Source organism: Marmota marmota, unplaced genomic scaffold, assembly GCF_001458135.2.
Source record: "Marmota marmota marmota unplaced genomic scaffold, marMar, whole genome shotgun sequence".
Taxonomy (NCBI): domain Eukaryota; kingdom Metazoa; phylum Chordata; class Mammalia; order Rodentia; family Sciuridae; genus Marmota; species Marmota marmota.
The window spans coordinates 803,470-822,947 of NW_026003318.1; the positions used below are offsets into that span (position 1 = coordinate 803,470).

The 19,478-nt window shown below is 42.4% G+C and overlaps 1 protein-coding gene across 1 annotated transcript; it reads right to left on the reverse strand.

Annotated features, from left to right (window-relative positions):
- Positions 1–2,851: 2,851 nt before the first annotated feature.
- LOC107160335 (olfactory receptor 2T6) lies at positions 2,852–3,808 on the reverse strand. The gene has a single exon (XM_015507016.1). The coding sequence runs from the start codon at positions 3,806–3,808 to the stop codon at positions 2,852–2,854; it is 957 nt and encodes a 318-aa protein (XP_015362502.1).
- Positions 3,809–19,478: the final 15,670 nt, after the last annotated feature.

The following is a 19,478-nucleotide window of genomic DNA, read 5'->3' on the forward strand; positions in this document are numbered from 1 at the left end:
AGGACAAATGTACAGAGTGCCTGTCTGCTCCCTTCCCTACTGTCAATGTCTTGCTTTAACCAAGGTCCACACTTCTCCATGGACTAAAGTCCACAGTGCACATGAGGCTTTGCTCCTTCTGTTGTGTGACTTCCTGCATTTTGACAAAGGCATGGCCCAGTGACAGCATCGCATCCCAGCCACGAACCTCCTGTGTGCTCCATCTGCTTGTGGATGTAGAGAGGGGGCTGGCGTCAAGTGATAATCGGTTGTTGACTGCCTTTTTTGAGGGTTTGGTTGTGTATTTTGGGGAGAGTGTAGCTAATATTTCTGGAAAGGAAAGGTAATTAGAAAATGGAAAAAAAAGCCCTGCAGTTTCTAGTCTTGGGCATGGGTTTGAATTTTCTGGGCAATCCATCTTCTGATTTCTGAACATTGTCTATTTCTTTTGCTAATTTTGTGGTTGAAGTTATTTTCTTCTTCTATTTGTTTTTGTACCAGGGATTAAACCCAGGTGTGCTTTACCACTGAGTCATATTCTCCAGCCCTTTTTAAAACATTTTATTTAGAGACAGAGTTTTGCTAAGTTTCTGAGGGCCTAAGTTGCTGAGATGGCTTTGAACTTGTGATCCTCCTGCCTCCACCTCCCAAGCTGCTGGGGTTACAGGTGTGCACCACTGCGCCCAGCTGAAGTTATTTTCAATCCCTAGAGTTATGATATTCAGTTTGCTCCTCCTCAGCCCTTCTTTACCTTACTATAATTAACAAAACAGCATATGTACATGTGGGAAACAGGGAGGAAAAGACAGATGGCAGAAATTTAAAATGATGAATATTATGAGCATGCAGTACTATCATTGTTAAGAATAGCTAAAACACTAGATTTTGACGAGTACTCATGAAGGGTTTTTAAGTTTATCATTTTGCTCTTTAACATCTTACAAGGTAAAATGTGTCTTCACCCAGATTTTACAGAAGAGACAGTGAGCCTCAGAGACATCACATGATGGGCAGAAGTTGGCAGGACTTTCGAGGGTGTTCCTGAGATTGCCGCCCAGTTCCCACAGGTCAGTCCCTCCTTCCCTCCTTATTTATTGTTTCTTGTGCCTCAGCCTCTTCTGGGTTGGAGGTTCCCTTGCTGTCATCTGGAACCTGGCCCTTCCCCAGCTGGTCTAGGCAGACGGAGGGAAATGGGATTCTCCAGACAGAGAGCGTCTACAAGGCTGCCCTGGACAAGAGCAGGCCTGCTGTCGCAGGGAGCTGAGGTCAGCCCACCATGGAGTTCCCAGGCATTTGTTCATTTGGCCACAGGCTCTGCCCAGCACCAGCAGGTTTTCAGTACGATGGCAGGTATGGCTGTGTTTGATTCACCTGCCATCACCCTGTGAGCACTGGCACATGGGTGAGAGTCTCAGGGTGAGAATCCTGGCTCCAGGCTTCCCAAACCACCAGGTCTGCCACCCATTTCAAGGTGCCAATCAAAGAGATGAGCAGTGATTCAGGGGAGGAGCCTGCTGGAAAGGCAAGGGGGTCCATCCCCTCAGCCTGTCTTCAGCAGAGGGGACTGACGAGAGCCTCACAGGGAAGGAACAGAGTGGGCGCACAGAGGCGTTCACAGGTGACCTGTGTGGACTAGCAGTGGTCGGGTAGACGTTATGTCAGGGTGTTTGGGTTGGGTCTTTCCTGTGATGAGAAAGTTGCTGTTGCCTGGAGAACAAGAAATGGGATTCACTGGGGCTTGTTGTCCTGGAATCCGTGACTGCAGGAGAGCCTGCTCAGAGCAGAGGAGACAGGCACAGAGTGGGGGCGGGAGTGGGTTTTTTTTTGTCCTGCTTTGTTACCATGAGCAGGTCCGAGCAAAGGGTCCGTGATTTTAGCAAGAGCAGCCTCTAAGTTCTGTGCTGCAAGAGCACAAATCCTGCAAGCACCACGCAGGGGTGGCCCAAGGGCCTGCAGTGTATGCCTGGTTTCCCTGACTGGATCTATAATCCAGGCCAAACACTTCCCCAGATGTCAAGCTTCCTAAAAGAAAATGGTATTGAATCATTGACCACAATCAGGTATCCAGTGAGAAACTTAATGATGTAGAGAAGAAAAACATGCTGGCCATGATTTCTCTGGAAGGCCCGAGAGGATGGAAACATCCTTCCCACCACTAATATCTACAAAGAGGTTCGACGTGACCAACAATCCTAACTAATCGCAGAGGGAGCTGGATCATGATTATGGAGATTGCTAGATTAATGGATACCTCTTTTCCAACTCCCTCTCACTTCCAAAGCAATGATCATTTGCCCCATAACAAATATAACGGAGTAGAACCTTTCACAGTTGAAAGCTTAGGCTTTGAATTTCTGGAAAACTCATGATTCATTTTTTTCCAGAACCAAATTTAGACAAAGGAGGGATGTTTTCAGTTGCCACTCAAAGAAAGGATACTTGGATCCTCACAACCCCTGTGAGTCTGCATGGGCTTTCCTTGGAGGGATTACAGTGCATCAGTCACTTTCAGATGGTGACGTCCCTAAATTCTCCACATATTCTGCCAATGGATAGTTTAAATGGACAGTTTAAACAATGTTGTGATGAAGCCATCAAATATGTGCAGGGTATACAATATCAACCCGACATCTGGGGACATTCTCTGCATGAGCTGCAATCAGAGAAGAACTGGAATCGGTGGAACAAAGAAAGAGCACGTCAGTGTTCCCGGGGACCCTGGTGTCACCGCCCTGGTGTGCATGTCCCCATGATGACAGGCCTCTGATGGAAGGGATGCTGAGGCCCACTCTGCAGAACTGGCCTTGGCAGCTGTGGCCAGCGTGGCCCACACTGTTCATGGTGCCCCGGGACCACGAGCAGGTCTCTGCTGTCAGAGTTCACCCTTCACCACAGCGCAGGCCCCTCGACGGCGGGCCCTCACCCTCCTCAAAGCCCCCATCACATCCCTGTTCCTCAGACTGTAGATGAGAGGGTTTAGCAGGGGCGTGAGGATGGTGTAGAAGGCGGAGAAGACCTTGTCTTTGAGTGGGGTGTGGTAGGCCTGGGGAAGCATATACGTGTACAAGGCGGCCCCATAGAACAAGGTCACCACCATCATGTGTGACGAGCAGGTGGCGAAGGCCTTCCTCTTCCCCTCGGCCGACCTCATCTGCTGCACGGTGAGGAGGATCTGGGCGTAGGAGGCGACCACCACTGAGAAGGGGACCAGCAGCATCATGACACAGCAGACGTACATCACCGTCTCATAGGCAGCCTTGTCACCGCACGCCAGCCTCAGCATGGTGGGTGCCTCGCAGAAGAAGTGGTTGATCTTGTGGGAGGCACAGAATGGGAGACGCATGGTGATGGGAGTGAGGAGGAAGCTGTCCAGAGCACCACCAGACCAGGAGCTGCCCAGGATGAGCCAGCAGACGTGGCGGCTCATGAGCACCGGGTAGCGCAGCGGGCTGCAGATGGCCACGTAGCGGTCATAGGCCATGAGGCCCAGCAGGAAGAACTCGGCCCCAACAAAGCCCATGTAGAGGAAGTACTGGGCAGTGCAGGCCACGAAGGAGATGGTCCTCTGGCCCCTCAGGTAGTCCACCAGGGTCTTGGGCACAGTGGTGGAGATGTACAGTATGTCGATGAGCGACAGGTGGCTGAGCAGGAAGTACATGGGCGTGTGCAATTGGGGGTCCACATGGATCAGGAAGATCATGACCCCATTGGCCGTCATGGCCACAAAGAAGATGATGGAGATGACGGCGAAGAGGAGGCCTGAGACCCTAGTGTTAGGGAAGAGCCCCACCAGCGTGAAATCGCTGGAGAAGCTCCTGTTTCCATCCATGGAGGTTGTTTGACCTGGGCACAGAGAGAGAGAGAGAGAGAGAGACGCGTGGAGCTGAGGAAGGTCACGGAGGTGAGGGGGGGGGGGTCATGCAGACATGCCTGTGTAACAAGCACCAGCAAGTTAGAGTTCTCTGTATAACTAGACATTAGGCACTTTTTGGTGAGCTGGATTTTCAGTTACCTTTTGCTGAAGAGCAACTAGAAAGTTTGTTTCCCATGGAATGCAGACAGGGGACACCTGGCAACTGCTGCTCAGTGTGAGAGAGTTATGGCAGAATACCAGGGTTCCAGAGAGGGCTCTTCCCTCAGAGAGGGCTCCCATTACTTAAGATGTCCATATAACTGCTGGACAATTGATTCAATCAAACAGTCAAATAATTTAGTCAGGTCTCTGGCCAATTTGGGAATTTTCATCACCATTTTAAAAGTGATCTGCCTCATTTACAAACAACCATTAAGTTGAAGACACAGTTAGAAGCTGTGGTGAGCATCAGAGAAGAGGCTGACCTTGTCCATCGGATTGCGGGCCGTGGCCATCAGCTCCTTCCCCACTCACATGTCAATTTCACATTCATTCCCACTGCAAACCTGCATCAAAGAGACACTGCTAGTGACAGCCTAGTGAGTGGTAGAGAGGGTTCCACACACCTCGCATCCCTGTTATGGGAGAAACAGAGCAGGCAGGAGCCAGGGGACAGGCTTCCCACAGAGCCAGCAAGGACTGTGGGGACAGCTGTCCTCCGGACAGTGAGGGATGGCATGGAACAGCCCCAAAGGGCACAGGGCAGGTGAGTGGCAAAGGTGACAGCCCAGGTAATGGAGCCAGGTCAGCAGGGAAAGAACGGGAAGTGCAGGACACAAGAGCACTAAGGGATAGTGAGGTACTGGGGCAGCTCTTCAAGGCAGCTGGGCAGGGAAAGGAGGTCAGAGTTGTTTGTGAAAATACTGTGAGCAGAATTAAGTGTCACTTCAAAAGTTACGACTACCTGCTTAACCTTTACCATATGTTCATTCTGCTCTTTAAAAAAAACTGTCCCTTTTGTACATTTGAGCCCCTTTTTTGGTTTGTTTTAAATCAATGTTACATCTTTGTGGTTCTTACAGGTTTGCAAGAGGAAGACACATCTGGGTCAGACGGGGGCAGTCCAGGCTGTACCTTCTGTCCCGGGACCTTTCGTCCCAACCCCTTTCCCTCTCATAAGACTCCTGGCCTATCAGTCGCAAGACCTAGACATGGTGACTGGTGAATGTGTCTGGAGGGCCTCGGAGACCAGAGGACACAGCACACCTCCCGGAGCCCCAGAAACCGAAGGGACATCCAGGCTGTGGGTGGCACATCCACATCTTGAATATATAATGAAAACAAGAAAATCCCTTAAAGGATCCCTCAGACTGGACAAAGATGACTGGGAGGGGACCCCAGAGGCCACAGGCAACAAAAGGACCTCAGCACCGCAAATGGCAAACAGGCGTGTGGAAGACGTGCAGTGACCTTTGTGCTCTGGGAAACGCCCACGAAACCACCTGGCAGCAGGGTCTCACCTGTCAGGATGGCATTGACCCCAAACGAGCGCTGGTGAGGACGCGGAGAAAGGGCCTTCTGTACGGGGGCATGGGAAAGACATTAGGACAGCTGGGATGGGCAGTGGGGCGGAGGCGCCTCAGAAAAATTGAAACCGGAGCTGCCGTGTGCCCAGCAATGCCAATGCATGGTACTCACCCAAGAAACAATGGCCAGCGTGCTGAGGAGAGGCCACACTGTCCCCCACAGGACAGGAAGTCAATCTGGCCTCCAGGAGTGAAGGGACAGGCCGGGAACGGTGGATGTGGACAGAAGGAATATCATTTATTCATAAAAACCAAGAGGCCCTGCCAAATGTGGCAATCTGGATGAACTAGTGGGAGGTTATGCTAAGCCACCCACGTCAGCAGATGGGTGGTCAGCAGACGCCATGTCACAGCCACATGCCAAGAGTGTGTTCTGGAGAGCTGCCGGAGGTGACCGACTGGCCACCTGTGCAGTGCATGTCACGGCAGAGGGAAGAGAGGATTTTGGTTGCTTTCCACAGAGAGAAAGGAAGTATGCTTGGTGAGATTATGTGGGAATCCCCCTGGTTTTCTTGCTACACAGCACAGATGTACCAAACCTGCTCACTGTGCCCGGTACATATGTAAGTGTCTGTAACGTATGGATCAAAAAGGAAGACAGAGCCTGCTGTGGTGGCTCATGCCTGTAATCCCAGTGGCTCAGGAGGCTGAGGCAGGAATAATGTGAGTTCAAAGCCAGCCTCAGCAATGGCAAGGCACTAAGCAACTCAGTAGGACCCTGTCTCTAAATAAAATACAAAATAGGGCAGGGGATGTGGCTCAGTGTTCGAGTGCCCCTGAATTCAATCCCCCAGTACCAAAAGAATAAAAAGGGAAGACAGTCTGAGAGACACTGGGGTGGGGGAGCAGTCAGATATGTCCCTATGTTTGTGTAGGAGCGCTAGTCTTATTTAAAATTAAGTAAGAAGAGGGAAGAAAGTAATATTATTATTACTAGTGAACACTAAACTTATTTAAAATGCATATGTTAAAATGCAAACATGATTAGAAAAACTGCATAGAACTCAAGGTATTCTTAACAGCTGAGTGTGTGTGAGCACACGTGTGTGCCCAGCCCGGTTTGCAGAAGCAGTGCAGCAACCCCAACAGCCAAACTTGTGACACAGAGCAGGGTGAGCTGACGTTCCTGAAAGCCCCTCCCCCACTCCTCCCCCACTTATCACCATCTGGTTGCTAGGTGGGGGTCACTCCAGAGCCCCTGTCCCCAGAGTCCCCTCTGCACAGACGCAGGGGAAGGGAACACAATCAATTTCTACGTGTTCACCAAGAGTCCACCACTGTTCTCTCAGTGAAGTAGTCAGAAATGGTAGGTTTTTACTTACAACTCCAACAAAAAGCCACATGGATGAAAATAATTCTGAAGAGCACTAACACAATCAGTGGCATTAAAAGAAGACCAGGATGCATGTGTGTGTGTGTGCACACGTGAGTTCTAAGATCCTGGAGAGTATGAAAGCAGCATGGACTGTCAGAGTTCAGGAGATTTAAGAAGGCGCTCAATGAGATTAGACAGAAAACAGCTGTGGTAATCCCAGCTACAACCTGACACAGGGTGAACAACCCCTTTCCGATCATGGTAGGCTCACTCTTCAAAGAGAGCAAAAGTAAAAAGGTTCAAAATGGAAAGGAAAGAAGATGCAGAACTAAGAACAACGGAAACATGCAGAGTTTCTAACCTAAGGTCATGTTATACACGGAGCAAGGAAGAGTTCTGAGTTTTAAATAAAATTTTAAAAAATTTGAGTTTTAAATAAAAATTTAAAAAAGTTTTAAAAATAAAAAAATATGCTCAATACATTAAGTTGGTTCCCATCGCATATTTTTTTTTTCACAAAAATATATTATAACTCTTAAAATAGCAGGTTCACACCTAAGTCAGAGAGGTTGAACACTACCTAGGACAAAGGAGATTGAAACTTCAGTAATGCAACTACCTCATGTGGGAAAGTTCTGAGATGTGTGGAGCTGTTGCAGAAATACTAGGTGATGCAAGCAAGCTCTAACCCAGTCCTTCAGAAAAGCATCCACACACAGATCCCAAGAACAAGGGAAGGTCTGACCACAGGTATGAGAAGAACAGCAGGATATTGACAGCATGAAATGCTACTTCAACTTCACATTAATATAGTCAGAAATTCAATGAAAATGACTTAAAGTATATATTATGTGTATGTGTGCATGTGTACACAGCATGTGTGTGTTCTAGAGATAATGCTCACACATTCACACATACATATATATGTGTGCCAAGAATATAATAAATAACTCCTCCAGATTTGGAAAAACTGGACTTTTTGTAGTAGAATTGAACACAGTGGTGCTCTGTCACTGAGCTATATCCTCAGCCCTTTTTGTTATTTATTTTTGGTGTCAGGGATTGAACTCAGGGGCACTCAACTACTGAGCACATCCCCAGCCCATTTTTGTATCCCCAGGGTCTCACTGGGTTGCTTAGTGCCTTGCTGTTGCTGAGGCTGGTTTTGAACTTGCAATCCTCCTGCCTCAGCCTCTTGCCTTCTTATTTTTGAGACAGGGTTTCATTATATTGCCCAGGCTGGTCTCAAACCTGTTATTCTCCTGCCTCAGCCTTCTGAGCAGCTGGGAATATAGTCCTGCATCCCCCTGCCTGAGATGAAAAATTTGGAACCTTTTCATAGAGATATTCTTTCTCCCTTAAAGGTCAGAAAGCATCCGCTAAGATCTTCTAAGAGAAAACTTCAAAATTGTTGCAGTATGTAGAAAGATATGGAAGTAATTCGCATTTATTTTATAACCCGGTAGAGTTTCCAAAAGATAATACCTTCCATAAATATGAACCAATCGCTGAAAAGTCTATGGCTGTTTTTTGAGTGAATAGCAGAGATTAATTCCAGCAGGGCACAAATCTGCCAGGCTGCTCAGATAATCCCACGGCCTCTTCTCTGTGGAGCCTCTGTGAGCAACATGAAGTCCTGAACATGAAGTTGCCAGGCTAAGGACCTGGTTGCTCAGGGCTTGGCCACACTTGCCTCCTGCCAGGGAGCCTGGGCACAGTTCTCCCTCCATCTGGTGACTGTGGTCTTGCACCTCAGCTCACACTGGTCCTGCAGGAACCCACTGTGGTGTCAAAAGTGCCTCAGGTGCACCACATCAACAAGCACTCATTTATACCCTCAACCAAGTAGCCACAGAACATTTCTATATAACAGTAGCAAAAAAATGATGAAGTAGCTTATAACTGACTAAACTAGGGGAAAATTACAAAGTAACAAAATGCAATCTTAATGAAAGTACCCACAAGGAATTTTTCTAGAAAAAGCAAAATGATTCTAAATTTGATCTGAAAGGTCCAGCATGTATTAATTGTGTAAGAGGACTTAAAAAAACTGCCTACAACCCTGTGGGTCCTGGGGAGATCCAGAGGACACATAACAGAGAAAGAGTCTGAAAACCAGCGAGAAAAGAGTATCTAGATGTGAACACCCACCACCCCTACACCAACACACACGTAGGTGCTACACGTAGGTTAGAGGAGGAGTCAAGCAGAGGGAACACCTACTTCAAAATTCCTATGGGGAGACACCGATGATGCCACTTAGAGGTTAAGAATGAGACTTGTAAACGCATAATCATCAGAACAAGTGTCTCAAACACTTCAGCACAAGAACTAAATGCACTTCAGCAAACTGTGCAATATTCAAATCTCTCTAACAAAGATGTGTTATTGTGCAAACAGAAAAAAAATCTGTTTAAAGAATCACAGTATCATTTAAGATCTTCAATATGAGGAAGTGGTCAATACTTCCAGTGTGAGTGTGAATTCAACTTCCCTGGAAATAGTTATCAAACATATTTGCAAAGTATCTCTGCATTAGCCACTATTGTGAGTTTATCCTCAGGAAACAATTAGTGTGAAGACATGAACATATGAAAAGACATCAGATAGATCATTGCTACTGGTAGCAAAAATAAACCAGAAACAGTAGAAGATGGACATTACCAACTTCACTAAATCCAACCTTCCTAGCACCCACCAATGATAAGGATCAAGCTTAATTGATTCCTCATGTGAATGTGTGCACAATCTATTTTGGGGTAAGAAACCTCTTTACAGACTCATATATGCATAGAAAAATTACAGTGACCTACACTTTGTCCAACAAGATTTGAATCAAGATAGGAAAGGACGAGCTCAAGGGCAGAAAGTGGCTTTCTTACCCGGAGGATGGAGGACAGAGAGGGAAACTGCAGAGGTGGGCCAGGCACAGGTGACACAAGGGGTCTGTCTATCTAGAGAGAGGGATACCTTGAAAGGCAAAACCAGTTACAGACAACGTCACAGCGGGCAAGGTCTCAGAAGCCAAAGCCATGGGGCTTCTGTTTTCTGTCTCCATCTCAGCCTGTTTCTTTCCTTGAAACCTCGCAGGAGATGTGGGTTGACAGGCAGACATCTCAAGCAGGGTGCTAACTGGAGCGTTTGAAGAGGGTCACTGACCTGGAGCATGAGCTTCCCCTTCTGCACACGGGCTCCCAGCTCCAGGGAGCCTGGAGAGGAGGGTTTAAGAAGCCAGAGGAGGGCGTCACAGCCTGGCGGAGATGGCGCCTCCTGGGATCCGCGGAGCATCCATTAACTGGCTCCAGTTGGTTCTGAAGACCTGACTCAAACACGTTTAAATGGCAAACAAGGAAGGCACTCTGCACTCTGAAAGGAGCGACCGCCCCTCTTCTTTGCAGTTCATTTTTCTTTTAATTAGCAGCCTGAGAACAGCTGTTTAGTGTGGTTCACCTTACGCCTCTTTTCCCCTAGAGGCTAAATTACTGATACGGAAACCGCCCAGAGAAGGGAGAACAAGTGTTTCTTGTGGCTGTTTCATAGTTTGTGCCAGCAGAGACCAGGAACCTCAATCCCTGCGTCTTTCTTTTCCACCAAGCAGCTTCCCGGTACCCATCATTCATCATCTAAATAATGAAATGAATGCTTTTGCAATCACCAATCTAGTAAAGGCTTCTCTAAGTCATTTATTTTTCCATATAAAGCTTAGGACTTTTTTTTTCTGTAAAGAACATTGTTGGTATTTAAATGGACACTGCATTGCATTTGTGGATTGTTTTTGGTAATATATCTCTTTTGATGATATTAATTGTAACCAGCCACCAACATAAGTCTTATCCTCTTAAGGTTTTATAATTTCCATTGTGGTGGTGGTCTTTCACCCCCTTAGATACATTCCCAAGTGTTTTATTATTTTCAAAGCTATTATGAATGGTGTTGCTTTCTTGATCAGTCCGTGGAATCATTGTTAGAGTGGAAGAAAGTTATTGATTTTTGTATGTTGCTTGTATACTGCTATTTTTCTAAACTTGTTTATCAGAACTATAACTTATGGAGGAGTTTTTTGGTTCCTTTAGAAATAGAATCATGTCCTCAGCAAACAGATAATTTGACTTCTTTTCCTGATTTGTACTCCTTTAATTTTTCCTCTTGCCCAATTGCTCTGCCTAGAGTTTCAAGGACTATATTGAATAGCAGTGGTGAGAGTGGATATCCTGGTCCTGGTCCTGATTTTAGAGGAAATACTTTTTGTTTTCTCCATTCGGTATGATGTTGGCTTTGGGTTTATTATGTATAGGTTTTATAATGTTGTAGTAAATCCCTTCCATCCCTAGTTTCTTCAGTGTTTTTAACATGAATGGATGCTGAATTTTGTCAGGGTCTTTTTCTGGATCTACTCAAGTGATCACTGTTATGGAGCAGACCACTCAGAAAATGTATCAAGTCCATTTTGTTTGAATTGGATAATCTTTATTTAACTGGCAATTGACTACTCCCTGCAGGACCCATAACTGTCTCTGCAAGGAACATCCCCAAGCCTGAGCATTTCAAGGTATTTAAAGGCAAAAACTGCATCCAGGTTGGCATAGCAGCAAGCAACCAAGCAGGGGTACAGAAGCTGAATTGAGCCATTAGCAAAACAATGCAGTGGGTACATTGGTATTTCCCTCGGGATTTCCATAATCATAAGCAGAAGGGAAGTGGCTCAAAATGACCCTAGTTGGGTACAAGTTAAAGAATGCTTACTAATGTCTAGACAATCGATACAATGTCCAAGAAAAATGAGAAAGAGAGAACAATTTTATAATTGTCTGAGAATGACCATCTTGTATTGCCAAACATGCTATGCTAAGCAACTGTGATGGGTACAGAGGCAGGGTGTTCCCATGGGAGAAGCATTTCTTATATGATATGGAGTCTCAGAGTAAAGTGGAGTCTGGTCATTGTCCATATAGCCTGGCCCATAGCAATCACATCATTTTTGACCTTGATTCTGTTTATGTGATGGACTACATTCATTGATTTATGAATATTGAGTCAGCCTTGCATCACTGGGATGAATCCAACTTGACCTTGGTGTGCAATCTTTTAAATTTGACTTTGAATGTGGTTTGCTAATGTTTTAACATTTTTTCATCTATATGTTTTAGTGATATTGGTCTGTGGTTTTCTTTCCTTGATGAGTCTTTTTTCTAGTTTTGGTATATGAGTGATACTGGCTTCATAGACTAAATTTGCGAGTGTTCTCCCTTCTCTACTTCATGGACTAGTTTAAGGAGGATTGATGTTAGTTCTACTTGAAGGTCTTGTAGGACACACCAGGGTGTCTGTCTACTCTTGAGTTCTTCTTTCTTGAGATTTTATTATTGCTTCAATCTCATTGTTTGATATTAGCTTGTTTAGGTTTTCTATATCCTCTTGGTTCAAGTTGTGTAGGGTCATATGTGTCTAAAAATTTTGTCAATATCAAGTAAATTTTTCCATTTTATGGGAATATACGTTTTCCAAATAGTCCCTAATGATCCTTTGGATTTCACAAATGTCTGTGGTATTATCCCCTTTCTCATTTCTAATTTTGTTGATTTGGCTCTTCTATCCTTTTTCTTTTTTGTTAGCTTGACAAAGGATTCATCAATCTTGTTTGTTTTCAAAATACCAAGTCTTGGTTGCATTAATCTTTGTATTGTCTTTTTATTCTGTACATTATTGATTTCAGCTGTAATCTTATTATTTCCTATTTTCTACTGGTTTTACAATTTGTTCCAGTCTTTCTAAGAGCTTTAGATGTTGCATTGGATGGTTTATTTGTGATCTTTTATTTTATTTTACTTTATTTTAATATGAGCACTTAATGATATAAACTTAATTTTTGGTACTGCCTTCAGAGTATCCCACAAGTTTAGGTATATTTATGTTATATTACTGTTATCATTTGATTCTAGGAATAGTTTTCTTGTTTTTGATTTCTAATTTTATATATATACATACATGTATATTAAATAATATATAATTATATATTTATATATGTATATATAAATATATCAAATTATATATATATAATTACATATATACATATATTAATTATATATAATTATATATTTATATATCAAATTATATATATTACATATATACACATATTAAATTATATAAAATCATATATATTTATGTACATATATAATTATATATTTATATACATATATATCAAATTATATATAATTATATATACATATATAAATAAATATATCAAATTATATATATCATTATATATACATATATATTAAACTCAGCTATCTATAGATGTCTGTTAACATGTGCTTGATTTGTAGTATCATTCGGATCAGAAGTGATTTTATTCTGGATGACCTGTTTCTTACTGTAATGGGTATGTTGATATCACCAGGTATTATTTCACTGGGTTCTGTTTGGTACCTAAAGTCAAGAGTGATTTTTTTGTTATGAAATTAAATGCAGTGACATTTGCAGGCATAGATATTTTCTATTATTAGATCTTGTTGGGTTGATCTCTCTCTCTTTTTAAAAAATATTTATTTATTTATTTTTGGTGGTGCTGAGGATTGAACCCAGGACCTTGTGCATGTGAGGCAAGCACTCTACCAACTGAGGTATATCTCCAGTGCTGGATTGATCTCTTTAATGGTAGCTGCCATCTTTGTCTCTTCTGATTGATTTTTTTCTTGAAATCTGCTTTGTCAAATATGAGAATAGCTACTCCTGTTTTATGAACTCCATTTGCAAGTCATAACATTTCCATCTGTTTATTTTCAGTCTGTGGATATCTTTCTAAATGTTATATAGTGCATTTTAGTTATACTTAATATTGGGGTTCATTTTGCCACAATCATAGATGCATAGAATATAATTTGCTCTACTTAGGTCCCTAGTACTTCCTATTTCTCTCCCCTTACCCCCTTCCACGGCCTGTTCCTCCACTGGTCCTTCTTTTTATATGCAGTTTTTCACTAATTGGTGATACACATAGATATGTATGTGTATCTGTATGTGAGTTCACTGTGACACATTCATGTGCGTCTGTATCACTGATAGCTCCATTTGGTGAATCTCATTCCACTACTCTTCCCTTCTCCCACTTCTCTTCACTCTCCTTCATCCCAATTCCTATCTCCACTGTCCTCCCTTCTGTTTTTCATGGGATTATTCTGCCCTCTTTTCCTTATTTTGGTCTAGCTTCTGTATGTGAGAGAAACATTTGACCCGTGACTTTCTGGGTCTGGCCTATTTCCTTTAGCATGATACTCTCCAGTACTATCCTTCTACCTGCAAATGCTGCAATTTTATGCTTCTTTATGCTTGAATAAAACTCCATTGTATATATACACTACATTTTGTATCCATTCATCTGTTGATAAGCACCTGTTTTTTTGGTTCCATAACTTGGCTATTGTGAATTGCACTTCTATAACCCATAATATGCCTGTAACAATATGGTATGCTGATTTTAGTTCTTTAGCATGAACATCAAGGCATGCTGGGTCATATGATGATTCTATTTCTAGTCTTTTCAGAACTCTCCAAACTACTCTCAAAAGTTTTGTAGTATTTTACAACCCCAACAATAATACATGGGTATGCCAATTTCCCACATCATTTATTAATTGTATCCTTTGTTTGTTTGTTTGTTTCAGGGATTAAACTCAGGGGCAGTCACCACTGAGCAACATGTCAAGCCCTATTTTGTATTTTATTTAGAAACATGGTCTCACTCACTTGCTTAACACCTGGCTTTTTGCTGAGGTTGTCTTTGAACTTGTGATCCTTCTGTCTCAGCCTCCTAGGCTGCTGGGATTACAGGTGTGAGCCACTGTGCCTGGCTTAATTATATTCTTTAAAAAATTTTTATTTGTTTTAATTAGTAATACATGCAGTAGAATGCATTTATGCACTTTGATATATCATACATAAATAGGATATGATTTCTCATTTTTCTGAGTGTACATGTTGCAGAATCACATTGGTCCTGCAGTCACATATATACATACAATAATAATGTCTGTTTCATTCTACTATCTTTCTTATCCACAGAGTCCCACCCCTGTCCTCCCTTCACTTCCTTCTATTTAATCTAACATAACACTATTCTTCCCTAGTGATCCTCACCTTATTGTGAATTAGCATCCGCATATTAGAGAAAACATTTGGCCTTCTGTTTTGTGGGATTGGCTTATTTTGCTTAGTATGACATACTCCAACTCCAACCATTTGCTGGCAAATGCCATAATTTTATTATTCTTTAAAGCTAATTAATATTCCATTGAGTATATATACTACATTTTCTTCATCCATTCATCTATTGAGGTACACCTAGGTTAGTTCCATAGTTTACTATTATGAATTGAGCTGCTATAAACATTGATGTAGCTGCATCACTGTAGTATGCTGACTTTAAGTCCTTGGGTATAAACTAAGAGTGGGATAGCTGGGTCAAATGATGGTTCCATTTCATTAGTTGTCTGAGGAGTTGTCTGAGGAATCTCTATACTGCTTTCCAGAGTGGTTGCACCAATTTGCAGTCCCACCAGCAATGTATGAGGGCACCTTTTTCACCACATCCTCACCAACATTTATTGTTGCCTATATTCTTGATGATTGCCATTCTAACAGGAGTGAGAGGAAATCTCAGAGTAATTTTGATTTGCATTTCTCTAATTGCTAGAGATTACTAGCAATATATGAATCAATTGTATTTCTCCTGTGAAGTGTCGTTCAGTTTCTTAGCCTATTGATTGGATTATTTGTTTCTTTGGTGTTTTTTTGGAGATATATATATATATATATATATATATATATCCTAGAGATTAATGCTTTATTGAAGGTGAATGTGGTAAAGATTTTCTCACAATCTGTAGGCTCTTTTCTACTAGGCGCAGGGTCTCTGTTCTAGTGCCTAAGTCTTTAATCCACTTTGAGTTGATTTTTGTGCAGGGTGAGAGACAGAGGTTTAATTTTATTTTGCTACATATGGATTTCCAGTTTTGCCAGCATCATTTGTTGAATAGACTGTCTTTTCTCCAGTGAATGTTGTTGGCACCTTTGTCAAGTATGACATAACATATTTATGTGGGTTTGTCTCTGTGTCTTCTATTCTGTACCATTAGTCTACAAATCTATTGTGGTGCCAAAACAATGCCATTTTTATTACTATAGCTGTGTAGTATAGTTTAAGGTCTGGTATTGTGATGCCTTCTTCTTCACTTTTCTTGCTAAGGATTGCTTTAGCTATTCTGGGTCTCTTATTTTTCCAAATAAATTTCATGATTGCTTTTCCTATTTCTATGAAGAATGTCATTGGGATTTTAATAGGAATTGTATTAAATCCATATAATGCTTTTGGTAGTATGGCTATTTTGACAATATTAATTCTGCCTATCCAGGAGCATGGGAGATCTTTTCATCTTCTGAGCTTTTTTTTTCAGTTTTTTTCTATAGTGATCTGTAGTTTTCATTGTAGAGGACTTTCACCTCTTTTGTTAGATTGATTCACATGTATTTTACTTTATTTTTTTTTGATGTTATTGTGACTGGAGTAGTTTTCTTAAATTCTCTTTCAGTGGATTCATTGCTGATGTATAGGAATGCGTTTGATTTATGGGTGTTGATTTTATATCCTACTACTTTGCTGAATTCATTTATTAGTTCTAGAAGTTTTCTGGTGGAATTTTTTGGATCTTCTAAATATAGGATCATGTCATCAGCAGGTAATGATAGTTTGAGTTCTTCTTTACCTATTTGTATCCTTTTTTTTGTCTAATTGCTCTGGCTAGAGTTTCAAGGATGATGTTGAATAGAAGTGGTGAAAGAGGACATTCTTGTCTTATTCTAGTTTTTAGTGGGAATGCTTTCAATTTTCTTCCATTTAGAATGATGCTGGTCCTGGGCTTAGCATATATAGCTTTTACAATGTTGGGGTAAGTCTTGTTATCCCTAGTTTTTCTAGTGTTTTGAACATGAAGTTGTGCTGTGTTTTGTCAAATGCTTTTTCTGCATCTATTGAGATGATCATGATTCTTGTTTTTAAGTCTATTAATATGATGTATTACATTTATTGATTTCCGTATGTTGAACCAACCCTGCATCCCTGGGATGAATCCCCCTTGATCATGGTGCACTATCTTTTTAATACATTTTTGAATGCAATTTACCAGAATTTGAGAATTTTTGCATCTATATTCATCAGGGATATTGGTCTGAAGTTCTTTTTCCTGGATGTGTCTTTGTCTGGTTTGGTATTAAGGTGATATTAGCCTCATAGAATGACTTTGGAAGGGTTCCTTCCTTTTCTATTTCATAGAATACTTTGAGAAGTATTGGTGTTAATTCATCTTTGAAAGTCTTGTAGAACTTGGCTGAGAATCCACCTGATCCAGGACTTTTCTTGTTCTTGGATGGAGTTGTAGAATATCATGGTAAGTGAAGTAAGCCAATCCCCCAAAACCAAAGGCTGAATGTTCTAAGTGGATGCTGATCCATAATTGATCACATGCGACCAGGAGCCAGCTTGCTGAGGGGTTCAGAAAACAGAACATGTCTCTGGGAACACTGTCACAGGGTCTGGGTGGGGGATGGCCATAGACTACAGCCTCGGGTGGAGGGAATGCCTGTCCCAAACATGCTGCCAGTATGAGCACTGGGGAAACAGCTGGGTGGGAGCACTATCAGCACTAATTTTTCTGAAGTAGAAGAACTCTGTTTTTAGTAGCAATTATATATTTAAAGGTTAACAATTTTATAGAGCAAATGTTTTAACTATACTATTTCTACTTTATACTCACCACTTACCATATTTACAAAAGGCTGATGTCTACCTAAAAAGTGATCTTTTTTTCACTCTTCCCCCACATCTTGGCTAAGGTTTTTCCCTGTCCTTCATTTCTGAACTCCTGGGAAGGTGCAGGAGTTTTAGGCCAGGTACTTATGTCTTTTAGATAGAATGCCTGATTTTAAGTGAATGCAAAGGATAAGATGGAATAATTTTCAGCTCAAATGTATTCCAGTGACCCAGCAGTACATGTTGACACCCTAGGAAAGATGAGGCTCTCGCAGATGCCCTCAAAATCTTAAGCCCATGAGAGGTGAGCATCATGCTCCATTTGGGACAGTCACCCCTGCTGGCCCTGAAGGTGGGACTACAATCCTGTGGTAATTGGTAAACACACAAGTTTAACAGAAGATTGGTCACTAAATTAAAAAACTGAAAATGTTTTAAGAACAATTTATATTGCGGGAAATAGGGTTCCAAGGTATTCTCTGCAAAGAGAGATCAGAAATAAAGGGAAGTAAGAACTGAGCATGCTACATAAATTATGTGAATACTATCTTCATGAGAAGATATAATTACTACATGCATTTTGTTAACAATATTTCTCTAAAAATAACCAAATCTTTAGAATAATATTTTTGTGTTGAATTACTACTGAATTTTAGTGGAAATGGCAATATCATGTTGACGGGGCATAATACTAGTTATGCAAATTCAGACAAATGAGTTGACAAATTTCAAAGTAGCAAATTGAAATCCTTTGTCAAAACAGTTAAAGGCCACACGGAGAAGCCTAAATGTGCAATTCATGAGTTAAAATTCTGATCCTTTGAATCAAGTTATGGAATGGAGGGATATCTTTAATACCAGGAATATTTTCATTTTTAAATGAAATTTAAAAATTTAATTCCCACTGTGGGAAGATTCGTTGAACATGTTCGTGCTGAAAATGAGAAAACAATCTAGGTGGAACGTGCCCCCAAGTAAAGAGAAGACCCAAGTAAAAGGACAAATATTAAAATGGTAAAAAAACAAAAAACAAAATGAAACAAAACAAACTAAAGTAAAACAGGGTGACAAAAAGACAAAAATGACACTGGGGTGGGGATCGGCCCAGTTAAGGAAAAACTCCACACGGAGTTGGCTAATTAGAATACTTTACACTGTTTTTTTTTTTTTTAAAGATGATCAGAAAGTATATGAAAAACATGTAAATTATTTACAATCATTTGAATGTGTCATGAGCATGAAGAACTTGTCCCCGTGAGGCCACATGCTGGGTAGGTCCTCCTAGCCAGTTGGAACCAATTGGGATCTGGTCCAAAAGGGACTCCTCCTGAACAAGTGGCTTCAGAGGGGTCCCTCACAGTAACACTCAGCCAGCTCTCAGAGGGGGCCAGGAGCCAGCCTGCTGAGGGGTTCAGGAAACAGAACATTGACTCACTGTCTCTGGGGACACTGTCACAGGGTGTGGGTAGGGGATGGCCACAGACTACAGCCTCAGGTGGAGGGAATGCCTATCCCCAATGTGCTGCCAGTCTGAGCACTGGGGGGCACAGCTGGGTGGGACCCCCCTGGGTGGCTCCATGCGGCCTGTCCCACTCTCTGTGGTGAAGAGCAAGACCCGCCCAGTGTGTTTTCTCCTCAAGACCTGGTGGAGGCAGGGTCCTCTGTCCCATAGCCCCTGCAGCACAGTGTGTGGGGTTCCATTGCTTGCACTGCGCTCAGAGCTGCTCTGGTGGACAGCACAGCCCCACCAGAGCCACCTTCCCTCCACAGGTCAGGGGCCAGTGTGGGGTTTGGCAGCTGCTGGATGTGGCTTCTCCAGCTGAGCACTGTGAGTCTGGAAGGTATCCACAGGATTGATTCAGGGGCAGGGGACCCACTGTGACATGGCTCTGAGCTCACACTTCCTGACCATTGGCCTCTGTGTACCCCCCTCACTGGGGGACA